This window comes from Meriones unguiculatus, chromosome 10, assembly GCF_030254825.1.
Source record: "Meriones unguiculatus strain TT.TT164.6M chromosome 10, Bangor_MerUng_6.1, whole genome shotgun sequence".
Taxonomy (NCBI): Eukaryota; Metazoa; Chordata; class Mammalia; order Rodentia; family Muridae; genus Meriones; species Meriones unguiculatus.
In genome coordinates this window covers 107,625,283-107,639,186 of record NC_083358.1, presented here as the reverse complement: position 1 = coordinate 107,639,186, position 13,904 = coordinate 107,625,283, and the positions used below count along the sequence as shown (strand labels likewise).

The 13,904-nt window shown below is 43.6% G+C and overlaps 1 protein-coding gene across 18 annotated transcripts in view; it reads right to left on the bottom strand.

The window, feature by feature from the left end:
• LOC110545906 (myomegalin-like) overlaps positions 1–13,904 on the bottom strand; it is a 187,711-nt gene that overhangs the window by 54,412 nt on the left and 119,395 nt on the right. For all 18 annotated transcript variants that reach the window (XM_060393027.1, XM_060393029.1, XM_060393019.1 and 15 more), the window contains 9 exons: positions 8,907–9,038; positions 7,472–7,591; positions 7,154–7,246; positions 6,835–7,047; positions 5,362–5,520; positions 4,485–4,598; positions 4,179–4,316; positions 3,275–3,454; positions 2,078–2,272 (listed from right to left, as the gene is read on the bottom strand). In XM_060393027.1, the coding sequence (XP_060249010.1) occupies positions 2,078–2,272; positions 3,275–3,454; positions 4,179–4,316; positions 4,485–4,598; positions 5,362–5,520; positions 6,835–7,047; positions 7,154–7,246; positions 7,472–7,591; positions 8,907–9,038 (1,344 nt within the window). The remainder of the gene's footprint in view (positions 1–2,077; positions 2,273–3,274; positions 3,455–4,178; positions 4,317–4,484; positions 4,599–5,361; positions 5,521–6,834; positions 7,048–7,153; positions 7,247–7,471; positions 7,592–8,906; positions 9,039–13,904) is intronic.

Below are 13,904 nucleotides of genomic sequence, written 5' to 3'. Positions count from 1 at the left end.
GGTAAAGGTGTTTGTCATATACGTGTGAATTTGATCTGTGGAACTCATACAGAGGTGGCAGGAGATAAACAACTCCACAAAGTTGTTGTGTAACTTCCGTACATGCACCAGGGCACACATGCCCACACACGCATCACACACACCCAGGCACACATACAGTAGTAACTGTGGACTTTCAGGGGTTGAAATAATGAATTGGAACCATGGCAGCTAAGTTATAGCACCAGTTCTCTCTGGGCTGAAACCAATCAATTGTTCAGATGAAAGAGCTGAGCGCCCATCATAGTTTCTAAATGAGAACTAAAAAAGAAAAACTCGCAGTTTTGGTGTGTAAATTTGGACTCTTTTGAGGTCTGGACAGAATCACCTGAGACATATCAGTGGACTGATGATGTTTACTATTAAAAGTCTCCCTGGAAACGTAAGAGCACAGACAAGGTGCGTGGCCAGCGCAGCACCAGGACAGGGCTTTGTCTCTGCCAAGTGTGTTCTGTGAACCGCATTAGAATCACAGATTCTCAAACCCCTCCTAGTCACTCAGTCTCCCTTACAGAAGCTACCCAGGTCATGCTGGTGCAGGAGAAACCTGAGAGACAGACGCACAAGAACACCACTGGGGCTGCTGCTGAGCTGCAAAAGCCATGTACTCTCTTGCAAGCACCTCTGTCCCACTATTTTACTGGCAGCTGTGTGTATTTCTTTCAGCAGTATAGATGACTGATTCTTTTATACTGCAAAAGTTAAAGAGAAAATGTAAAGACTTCTTGGTCATTTGAGTGAACAACTCAAATGATTCACCGTGATTTTGTTTGGTCTACTTTTGAAGAAGTCTCCAAATCCACAAAGAAGAATGTTTCTGACTAGATCTGTATTTATTTGAGTGGATGGGAGAATTAGAATAGAGTACAGTCACATAACCACTCCATAATATAAATAAGTTTTACAAGATATTAAGACCAATATCGTGAGGGAGAAGGAATCTAGCTTCATGTAAAAACTAAGGGAATTCCTGAAATGCACCGCATGTCAAACAGCCTTAGAGAAAAAGATGTGCAGGAATCAGGAGAAACTAGGAATTGACCTTCAAATCTGGGTGTGATGGATCAGACTGTAATCCCAGCACTTGGGAGGCTGATGCAGGAGGCCTGCCGTGAATGAGGCCAGCTTTCAGCTAGGCAGTGAGTTCCAGACCAGCCTGGGCTACAGTGTGAAACATGGTCTCAAAAGAAAAAAATAATAATAATAAATTACTTTTAAAATAATGTGCATTGTTATTTTAAGATTCATATATCCTTTATTATCCTGATATTACTTTTTCTCATAATGGCCCTCAAAAAAACAATTGTTTCCACCTAACATCAGTTGGATTTTTTTACAAGAATTAGGAGTAAATATGGGACCAGATGGCTGAGTGGGTAACGGCTGCTGACTGACGCTTGCACGCCAAATGGTGGAGGGAACTGATGACCAAAACGTATTCTCTGGCCTCTGCACACGCACCAGGATACACCCCCCCCCCCAGATAAGTAAGTAAAGCAAACACTTTACATCTTAAAAGAGAGAAAATACGAACTGCGTGTGGTGCCACACACCTGTAAACCCAACATTCTACAGGCTCAGGCAGGAGGATTGCTAATCTGAGCTTGGACTATGTAGTGTGTTCCAGGCCAGTCTGGGCTGTATCTGTTTCAGAGGGGCGGGGAAGAGAGAATGAATGTGTTGAGAATGAAGCTGTGGGTGTAGCTTCTCCCATATCTTAGCTGGAAAGATAAACTATCACTCAAGTCTTGATAACTTAGATAATAGTATTTCAGAATTCCATTCCCCTTTCTCTCATTCTCTCAAAACAATCAGAGAAAACGAAAGTAATGGATACATGTGTTGTCTAGGCCGCTTTCCAGACGCAATACTTAAAACCATTTCATTCTTACTGATGGAGAACTGTGGTTCTTAAACTGAAGAAAAGAAACGGAGTAAACTGTAAGATGAGCGATCCCAAGTGAACCGCTTCAGATGCTCCCTGCCTGCCGAGCATCAGCGTTTCCTGGGCTCTGTCCGCCTTCGTATCAGTGCTAACCTGGCTTTCCTGCTCCCTGGTGCTCACGGACTGGAGCAGCGCCTGCACCTCCATTTCATGCTCCACCGCTTGTTTATTCCGGTCACTCAGGAGGTCCTGCAGCATCCTCTCTTTGCGCTGCAGGCGCTGGCACAGTTCCTCAGCGATTTCACTCTGACCAGGTCCGAGTTTACAGAGCAATGTTGCGCTGAGATCCTAGTGTGAAAGGGATGGTGTGAGTTTCTGGAGGACAGAATTTTCTCTACTGCACATCAAAGCACCCATCGTAAAGGAGTTATAAGATTCTTAGGAACAGTACAACGTCTTATCATTTTTTCCCCCCAAACCTAGCATAGGCCCATGACTTAGAAGGCTGGACACACATACTCAGTGAAATAGTAACAATACAGAGACACCCCTAGATGGCAGCCTGTGCAATAATTTCCGAAGTAGTTTTCCTTATGCTCGGGCACACAACTGTTAGTGTCAGGTCGAGCAAAAGGACACTCGGCTGACTTAATTCCTCTGCAGTGTAACTTTAGAGAGGGGGTGAAAAGGCATGGGCTAAAAGGAATGATGATCTGGGTGCACATGCCTCCACAGGGCCTGCACCTCTCAGTCTCAAGCAGGAGGATGCAAGCCTGAAGCCAGCCTGGATATAAAGCAAGACCATGTCTGGGAAAAATAAAAGAGGATCAAGGAAAGTATATTCATAGGGAGAGTGATGGCACCAGAGCCCCTAGTCTACAAAGAAATATAGCGTATGGTGCTTCAAACCGTGGAGCCACACGGGCTCGACTGAAGTAGCCAAGCCTCTCTGCTGTGCTGCTTTGATGAGTTACTTAACCACAAACATCTAGGTCTTTGCTTGGAAAGCAGAGTATGCCCTCATGGAATTGTGAGGATTCGCTAAGTTAATTTCCACTAAGCTCTTAAAACAGAGCCCCACCCAGCAAGCACATTGTAACTATTATAAAACGGGTCAGTTATAATGCAGACATGTTTTCAGATCTAATTAATTCTCATATAGCTTCTCTGAGAATGATGATGTGTTAAATTTATAGTTGTAAAAAGAATTCCCAGGGAAAGGTAGCTACTCTCCCAGGCACAGACTGTAATTACAGACTTGGGTCGCTGGCTCCTCAGGCCTCAAGACTTCTAACTGAGCCTGAGCCTAGGCATCCCTCAGCCAATGCCTGCGGGTTAGGGAGGCCTTGCCTCCACTTCTTTGTTCCTGTCGTGCAGAGATGTCTGCAGCTGCTGGATGATGCTCTCCTGCTCTTTCTGCCAATGGCCAAACTTGGTTTCCGATTCTTCTTTCAGCCACTGGAGGTTTTGACAGGTGGCAGTTAGCTGTTCCACTTCCAGGCTTTTGGCCCTCAGGAGACTCTCCATACTCTATAGGGACACACACAGCCAATGTAAGCCAAAGGGCCACCCATTCTCCTCAGGATGAGAAATCAGCCCCACCTTTAACTGAGACCCACGTGCCCCTTTTTGTGAGAGGAAGAAACACAGAATGTCACACTGGTATTTTCTCTTTAAAAATCTGGTTTGTGGAGGGCTAAATAGAGAATGCATGGTAAAATAGGCCTGTGGGATGAATAGTTTCTCTGGCAGAAAAGTGAGTGCTGTCTTCAAGAACGGACAGAGGGCAGCTACATAGGATCTAAAGTACGCAGAGACGCTAAATGTATATTGTAAGAAAACAAGCAGATATAGAAGAGATACACTGACACCCACGTAATATCAATGAGGAAAACACAATATAAAGTATGTGTGTGTGCACATGACCCCAGCCATGCTCAGAGAAGAGTGTGTGTGCGAACCCACTTAGTGGACAAGGATGAGAAGTTACAGCAGTGAAAACAGCCATCACCTCCACTACTCCCCTGTAAGGCTACAACGTAAAAGTGGCAGAAGTGCTCCGAGCCTCCCTGTCTGATCGGCAGGGTGTGTGTGTGGGGGAGGGGGGGTGAGTGGATGCGACTTTCCTCTGGGTTTTAATTTTATTTTCCTTTCAAAGCAAATACTCTGGGTTTCAGAGAACAGTGCAGGGCCTGGCCCTGGAGGCCTGGAAAGCAACGGGAGGCGGGCGGAGTGAGCTGGATTTGGCTCTTACTTGCATGGTGGCTTCATTGGCAGACAGGACACTCCGCAGTCTCTCTAAGTCGTGATCTCGCTCTCTCACAGAGAGATGAAGCTGCCGCAGCTCCTTGTCCTTTTCTTCTAGAGCAGAGAACTTGTCGTCTATGACCCGCTGCAAGGAAAGTAAGGCTCCTAAGTGCTGGAGGGTTCACTAAACTATCACTTTTGGTCAGTGAGATCCCAGATGAAAAGAGCAGAAAACGGAGGCCCCAAAGCAGTCATCTGGACACCAGTTGCAGCTAGGACAACCCGCAGTGCGGTGGGGGGACTGGCTGCGTACCTCTAGAGCCACAGCTCGGTCTTGTATTCGTTGCCGCAGTTTCTCAAGTAACATCTCGTTTGTCTCTAGAGTTTTGTCTGAGTTATCTCGATACTGTAGAAGCTCCTGAAGTTCCTAATGAGATAAAAGTACTTTTCTTTATGGCTGTGGGCTGAGTCTCTTCATTTTTCCAAGGAACTTGTTATTTAGCACACATACACAAAAAGTTGGAGATAACAGACATGAAAATTGTTAACACTTCGGCAAGAAACAGACTAGCAGGGGAGCCAACATGCTCAAGGAAACGCAGGAGACACACTGCCTGGCTTTTCCTAAAAGTGTCGATAAAGACCTCACAAAAGACTTTGAGCTCAGCCTGGTGGCTCACCCACTTTTTATCCCAACACTGAGGAGGCAAAGGCAGGTGGATCTCTGTAAGCTGGAGGCCAGTCTGGTCTACATAGCAACAGGTCACCCAGGGCTACATAGTCAGACCCACCTCAGAACAAAACAAAACCACCAACAACAAAAAGATATTTCCCAAATAAAGACGTGGCGTGGGTATATCTGTGAGGGAATGGGAATTATATACAACGGTATGTAAAAATTATACGCCCGGAAATTTAAGAGCTTCAGTGTCCCCAAAGCCTAGTGGGTGGCAGAACTGATCACACTTCTTAGTGTCCTATTTTCCCCTGAAGTCTTTAGCAAACAGGTCTTCGGTTTGCTGAATACTGCCTACACTACATTTGCACACAGTTATTTGCCTGCTGGGTAGCCTGCTGCTGGAGTGTATTTTTCTATTCATTGTATGTGTTTCCAATTTTACCGTTCACACTTGGAGCATGAGGTAGGCGTCTGAGAGCTCTGGAAGCCTGGCGGTCATCTTTGAGCTCACCTGAACCAGTTGCTCTTTGTGACTTAGGCTGCTGTTTAGGTGTTGAACAGTCTGCTCCTGGGCTCGAATCTCACTGTATTTTTCTGCCTCCAAAACATGAAGCTGCTGGTTCTTAGTCTGCAATTCTCCTTGGAGGTGTCGCAAAGCTCTTCGTAACTCCTGGGGGAAAAATATACATCCCCTTTTTAAAGTCTTAACACTTTCAATACAAGCTGGGCACGATGGCAACTGCCCATAATTCCAGCCACTGAGAACCCAAGGACAGAAGGATCTAAAATGCAAGGCCAGCCTAGACAACATAATTTGATCCCACCCCAAAACAAAACAGGCAGATAGAAATATATAGAGTAGCAGAAAATGCCATTATTTAAATTGATATAGAGAATGTATAGAGAATACAAATGAAATAGGCTATCAAAGCTTATCAAAATTATAGAATAGAAAGTAAATTTCATATCTGGTTTAAAAGAATATCTCTATAGTCTACTAAGTGAGGTCTTCATTCTAACCCTGAATCCTTTCCTCGGCTCAATGGTTCTATCACCTTCCTCCCTAAAGAACTTAGCTTCTTAATTTGCATTATCACCCCAACCCTGCAAAAATATCTGACATTTTAATATTTCTAAAGAAAATTCATGGTTCATAAATAATTAATCATAATAACAATTAATTTCTGAACTACTAAAATAGGAGACAGCCCACACAAAAAGATCTTTAAAATGAAGAAGAAGAAGAAAAAGAAGGAGGAGGAGGAACCAACCAGAAAGCATGTGCTCCATAACAAGATAGAGCAACTTTTTTTTTTTTCTTAGAGCAACTTTTTAAGGATGGTATAATACTTAAATTACATTGCTAATTATGCATGTAAATACCCTTCCTTACTTTACCCAATGCCTTTTTGATTTAATTAACTAACTAATTAGTTAATTATTTGTTTGTGGTGTGTCTGTGTGTGATGTATGTGTGCGCAGGTTTGCATATATGGAGGTCAAAGGACAACTGTCAGGAACTGGTTCTCTCCTTCCAAGTTCTGGGGTAGGAATGCTTGTGAGGCAAGCATTTTTCACTTGCTGAGCCATCTCACCAGCCCCACCAGCTCACTTTATCCTTTCAGAGTAACCTCAGTTATCTCCTCTGACTTTTTTCCTCAGTCCCTCCTAGACGTTGCTATGGAAACATAAACCTGTGTCTTTGGCAGTATTTACCCTATTGACATTATGACAATGACTGCCTCTCCTACGAAACGGTAAGTAACTTAACTATAAGTAACTTAAGAAACAGAGCCTCTGATATTCGCCTCTGAATTTCCAGGACACAATCTGCTCATCTGGCATATGAGCCAGAGGCAACAAACACTGACCAAATTAGACTAAGCAAATGACTCAAGGGCTCAGGTTCAGCACAAACTGTCCTGCTAACGAGTTACTGTGGGCAAAGTCAGAATCAGGAGCAATAAAATGTTTAATGATTTACCTGGTTGTGCTTCCAAGCAGCTTCCTTCTGTTGCTCTCTCTCCTGTGCTGTAGCCTCTACAAACTGCATGCATCGCTTGCCATCAGCCAGTTGGCGTTCTTTCTGGCGCACCAGCCTCTGGAGCTTCTGTATTTCAAGCTGGCTGCAGAATAGAGCGCTCTGAAGATCCAGCAGGGCCACCTGTTGCTGAGCAGGGCCGATGCCCTCTGAGGTCTGGAAAGGGAAGAATCATAATCACCATCCTAAGGAGGAACACATGAGCCCCTGAGGGAACTGTGAAGCCCGGGCTGACTCGGCTCTGTCTATCGCCCTCACGTACATGAAGCTGTCCAAGCTGGCTCTGGTGCAGCATTTCTCGAAGCTTTGCCATTGTGTCGTTTTGACCTTCAATCACCTGGTACAGCTCCTCTGTCTGACAGGAGAGAAGGATAGCGTGCTAATGTTAGCAAACCACACATAAATTACACTATCTCTTCTGCAAGTAACAGAACCATTCCAAAACACCTGCCTAGTGGACAGTTTTCCACCATAAGATTTGCTGGTCTGACAACAGTGACAGATACAAAATATAGAGTGCCTATCTCCTTCCACAGGGTGAACTGCTTCCCCATTGGCCTGTGATTACATAGCAGCTTACCTCACTTTCCCTGCTTTTTAGTGTTTCCTTGAGGCTTTGAATCGTCGTATCTTGCTTCTGAGATGACTCATGTGCAGATTTTAGTTCACAGCTCATTTCATTCAACTTCTCTTGAAGACTCTGAATTCAGCAGAAAATCTCTTGTTAGTGCCATGATGACTTTTTACCTGAAGAGCCATCAAACTAGACTGCACATCTCAGGTTTAAGGAATGACTTAGGGCATACTGCTTTATTTCTTTTCCACACACGGTAACCATGAGAGTCCGAATATGAAGAGAGGCAGAAACTATGCAACGCTTCCCTCAATGCTCAAATACCCAAGTTCTCATGCTCTGCACATTCTTCATGTCAACAGCCATAGTATATTCTCTCGGTCCCCTCACACGACCGAGGAATGCCTGCTATGTAGTATAGGACAGTTTACTATAAGAGTGTAACTAAGTGGGAGTGGTGGCACACATCTGTGATCCCAGCACTGTGGGAGGCAGAGGCAGGTGGATCTCTGTGAGTTAGAGGTCAGCCTGATCTACAGAGTGAGTCCTGGACAGCCAGGGCTACACAGAGAAACCCTGTCTCAAAAACAAAACACCCCAAAAACCAACCAAACAACCAAACAAACAAACAAACAAACAAGGAGTGTAACTAGGCTAGATATTCAGGAGCCTCCTTGGGATAACGGCTTTGTAAGTAAACATTAAAGTCCATAAGCTAGCTGGGTGCAGTGGTGCATGCCTATAATCCCAGCACTCTGGGAAACAGAGGCAAGCAGATTGCTGAAGTTCAAGGCCAGCCTGGTCTACAAAGGGAATCCAGGACAGTGAAGGCTACACAGAGAAACCCTGTCTTGAAACAAACAAACAAACAAAAATCCATGAGCTATATAGGGGTAAAAAGTTACACTAAAAAATCAAAAGCACAAACTTCCTGTTTCAGAACCTTACTGCAGAGTTAAAGATTACATGGAAGGTCTAACCTCACTCCTAAAAGGCATCAAAAATTGTGGTATGTGTAACAAGCTAAAATCCTGCCCGATAGGAAACAAAGGGAAAGGCTGAGCAAGCTTTGAGGACCTGAGTTTGATCCCCAGCTGCCACATAAAAGCCAGGCTTGGAGGTGTGAGCTTAGAAGCCTGAGAATGTGGAAACAGATGGATCCCTGGGCTTGATTTTTAAGCCCTGGGTCCCAGACAAAAAGACTGTCTCCAAAAATACCTCAAGGGAGGTAGTTCTTGAGGAAAAATACCTGAAAATGACCATTAGTCTGTGAGTCTGTGTACACACACACACACACACACACACACACACACACGAGGAAGTAAAGATAAAAGTGTAGAACTATACTTTAGAATGAACTATTCGGTAGAGAACTGGGGATGGCACAGTTTTCAACCCCCAAGTCCTACTCTCGGTGATGGAGTTGGCCTAGAGCCGGTACCTTGTTGGTGGCCTCTGTTTGCTGGATTTTGTCCTGGAGTTCTGCCAGGTGGGAATCAGACACAGACGGCTGGGTTACAGGGGCTTCATCTGAGTCCAGCTTTTGTTGCTTGTGTACCTCTTTAGGCATGGGCTACAGAAGGCAACAGGAAAGACAAGCACACTGAGTAAATGCAGCCACAATGCGTCTGATTTTCACGTTCAAACTGGGCCTCCTTTTTCAGAGAGCTGGAAACCATAGTTGCTGCTCAGGTGGCCAGGTGTCTTCCCACAGACAGCCCTGTCACTTGTAAAGAGTGCCGCTTCACTGCCATCCACACCTTCTCCCTTATCACTCTCTACCCACTCACACAAACACGGCTTTGTCAGGTAAAGCACGTAACTCAGAACTGAAAGAGAAGGGAGGCTTAATAAAGCACAGAGTAACAACCAGATATGTGCTTTATTCTGTGTTTAACCAGGAGATTAATGAAGGCATGAAAGGATCAAAGTTATATTCCAATTTACCTGTCCCACAACAGGCCTGTTTGTGCTGTTGAAAAAAACCGGCAGACTTTTTTTTTTTTTTTTAATACTGGCCATACATTAGAGAACAGCATTTCTGCTCAACAAATTTCCTTAATTTGTACTGCAGTCAATAAGAGATGCCCTTGTCCTCATGAAATACATATGGCTGTATCTAGAGTAAATGACTTGTTTGGAAGTTATAAAAAAATGGCATGCCCAGATACAGGAGTTAAAAGGCAAAATGTGACGAAATAGGAGCACTCAGTAAATCCAGGTGAGGAAGCACAGGAGGGTTTTGTCCCTTTAAAATTAAAAAAAATAAAAATAAAAACGAGGAGTGAAAGCAAAAATAAAAACATAATCATAATAATCAGGAAGACGGGTGTGTACTTTCTAAGAATACTCAGTCTTCATGAGCACAGTGTGAATGAGGTCAAAGTGCACCTGAAGACCACGAGGGGCTAAAACAGTGGCTACCTGAGGAACCCACCCATGGTGACCTCACACCCTCCCTCCTCTGCTAGCCCCTCTCTCCTCTGGAAAACCAAAGAACTCTATTCATGGTTCTCTCTTCCTCACACTTCCAGCGTTTCTCCCGTTCCAGGGCCTGGGGTAATGGCTGACTCTACCTATCGCCGCTTCTAACTATAAAACACAGGGTCTGTGGGGAGTACATGCAGATAAATACTTAGTTCTGGTTCCCAACAGTCTTGGTCTACTGAAGAAATGGAAATGGTCATATTTGGAGACTATTCATTTTGACAGGTCATACAAAAAAGGCTCTTGGCAGAGACATACTTTATCTAGATCTAAAATGAGGGATGAGATCTTCAAAGCTGGCTATGATGAGTAAGAAGGAAGTTCAAGATAAAAGGGAGGAATGGGTGGAGCTAATGGATATAAAATATCAACTTTTTTACCTTTATAGATCTTTATAGGTAGAATGATCTTATAACTGACCACTCACATTGAGTCATCATCAATTTCTCTCTCTCTCTCTCTCTGAAACAGGCTCTCATAATCCAGTCTGACCTCAAAATTACAATCATGCTTCAGCTTCCTAACTCTAAGATTACAAGCCTGCCTCACCACACTCAGCTTCAAACCACTGCTAAGAATGAAAGGGGTGTAATAAATTCCATTAGGAAAAGCAGGTACAAATAAGGATGTCTTATTACCTTATTTATAAGCCCACAGATATTTCTGAGCAGTTCATTAAAAGGCTACTTTGTCCCCACTAAATGGATTGATAAAAAAAAAAAATCTTAAACTTCTAAAAGGTAAGATTAAAGAGTTATTAAGACATAGTCTCAAACAAAAACAAATGGCAGGAAATAAAACCAGCCATGAGAGTTCTGAAAGCTGATGGAATGACTCATAAAAGCACTCAGGCTTCTGACAGCATCCCCTAGAAGCTGGACTTCAATGCCTGCTTTGACAAGAAAGGGGAGTGAAATGAGCTCATTCACTCTGGTTACGCTTCTTGCTTATCAGTAGGGCCCGTTAACTTCATCTACTCCCTCAATACAGATCTGTTGAGCATTACTAGCAGACACTAAGTTGGAGAAAAAATACTGTTACAGGACAAAAGTGACTACTCTTGAAGCAGAATTTACAGCACTTGGGTCTGGTGGCTACAGGATAAATAGGGAAATGCAGAGCATCACCTAGCAGCAAGTCCTGTGCAGAAACGTTGGAGAGTATTACAGAGAATTGGTGACTGTTACTATATATCAACTAGAGGAGGGCTCCCTTTGAGACAGTATCCAAATGGACCCCCTGAAGGGGAAGTAGACAGTTTGCTAAAGGCAAAAGAAGACAATTGGGTTGGCAAGAACAGCTGATGGAACGTGAGCCTGGGAAAAGACAGGCCTATATATCCAGGAGAAATATAGTGTGTGCCACTACATGTGTCATTTTTAACTTTCTCATAGCTTCAATGAATAAAGTTAAAAAAAAAGTGAACTTGGTTTTGACAATTTGTTTCAGCAAATATATGATCAATATAAAAATAAGATATTATGTTTTTAAGTATTTAAAATCTGAGATCTATTTTATACTCAGTGCACATTTCAACTCAGACTAGCCACATTGCGAGTGTGAAAGAGGGATTCAGACAGGCCTTACTAGAACACACTGGACAAAGGGAGAGTAACAGAATCAAGTGTTAAGGGAGCCACAGCCCAGGTCTTACAGTCCTGCACAACAAGGATAATCAAGCTGGACCAATCTAAAGTGGAATGAGAACTGTCTGTAGTGTTTTATATACTCACTTTTTTGTTTTGGTTTTGGTGGTTCTGGGTATCAAACCCAGGGCCCTGTGCAGCTAAGTCTCCAGCCCCGACTGTGACTGCAGTGTTTTCTAACAGAAAAACGATCATATTTAAATTTTTTTAAAAAGCTCACTCCAGCTAATCCGTAATGATGGACAGTAAGAGCAGTGTCAGATGAGAGATCAGAATGCAGGCGAAAGGGGGCTGGACTGTAAAGACAGCCGTGGAAGAGCTAGGTGGATGGGTCTGGTACAGTTAATGTCCTGTTGCTGCTCCAGACAATTGGACACAGGAAAAGAAGCAAGGAGGACGACTCCCAGAAATACTTGAGATATTTGTTGTGACTTCAAGAAGTCTCCCCCAAAGCAATGTGAATTATGTCACATGCATAGCATTACAGATGACTGAAATAGATACAATTCTAACGGACAAATAAAACTGTCAGTGATTCAATGGTAAAGCAGCCTCTCTGAGACCTGGCTTTGTGTTTCCTCCGTGTAAAATAACTGTCCAGTAACATCCACTACAAATTTGAACTCTCAACCACAGCGAGCAGAGTTAAAGCAACTTAACTCCAGGGCTAATGAGACAGCCCAGCTCTAAGGCATGTTTACCTGGCATGCCCAGGACCTCAGGCTCAGTCCCTGAATCTAGTGCTGGGTATCAAGGAACAGATTCAACACTGAAGTGGCAGGAAGATAGTCCTATTTATTCGCTTTAACTCAGAGAACGTAGAACTCTGAAGGAAGCAACAGACTAACCAGTTGCCCCAATTCCAGTTTATGTACAAGGAAATGGAAAGCCACAAAAGGCAAGCTGAGATATTCAAGTCACAAAACAAAACAAAAAACAAACAAAAAAACCCAAAAAAAACCAAAAAGTGTCCAGAGAAAACTAAATTGCAGTTCAGTTGCTGACGCAGCTCTTATTACTATAGACTCATTGCTCACCATAATGTCAGAAACATTTTAGGGAGCAAACGTTTGTGCTTAATGAATAAGACCAATAAAAACAAAGCGAAACCGTAACAGGCCTGGCTCCTACCTACTTCCTCATTCAACATTCTAATCCTTCAGCAGCCCTCTGAGGAGCAAAACCATTGTGTGTGTGTGTGGATAAGCACATGTTTATATTCACATATATGTGGTTTCTCTGCCTATACATACATAAACACAAGGGCATATGAGTGGCAACTTTAAAGCAGAAAGCCACAGGCAAGGAATCGGCGTCTCATGTGAACTGCCTCAGTGTGAGTCACAGGAAACTTTGGAGTTTGTAAATGACTTACTTAAAACATGGGAGGTGCTCGCTTCTCCCTTCATCATTTATTCCTTTACAGCAGAGAAAAATGCCTTTTCAGAGAAGCCCAAAGGGCGTTTGGTAAGTTCCTCTGAGTCAGGAGTGTGCACTAAAGTTCTTGTGCAGTCCGAAGGACACAAGCTTAAGGGTCCTGGGAAGAATCTATCCAGGCAGAAGTCAGCGATCCTTAGCTTAGTAGCATTAGGGTCACCAGCAGATACGTGGCTTCCAAGACCAGGACCTAACCACAGTGTCCTTTCAGATTACTCAAGTCAGGCTGAGTGTGCATGCTTTATCAATCCGAAAAGGAGAGCTGAGTCCAGGCCCAGCGCTACACAACACAAGGCTAAACAGCAGTGTTTTTACCTCTGGATTAGCAGCACTTTTCCTGCCGTGCTCTAATCCCTACAATAGTGAGTCACAGATCTCAAACTGCTATCATTTTCTAGCCTACTGTTAATCAGCAGAGACAAACAAGAACCACCAGCTAGTATAACATTCAAGGTCTAACCGCTGACTAGTATTTAATGTCTACATTTCCTGAAGGGCCTGATCTGCCTAAATATACAGCTAAGGTGTAAGTGGGAAAAATTCACCTCCCCCTGCCAAAAAAAAAAAAAAGACTTTGACACTTTAAGGTTTGAAGCAAAGGTGTGCTCTTTGAATTTAGACAGAGAGGAGCCTGGTGGCTCAGTGCTCTGTGAACTGCTGTTTACTAGGAGACCACACACACCCCTACCGTGGCTTTTCTACTTCAGGCCCAGACGATAAAGAAGGAAATTACTACCCAGAACAAGACCTGAAACTTTCCAGGATATAAACTGAAGTGCCTGGGTCTTCAGGCATAAAATCCACAGAAGGTAAATAAATGATCTGCATAGTATCAGTAAGCAAGATAAATATACTGTTGCTGTTTACCT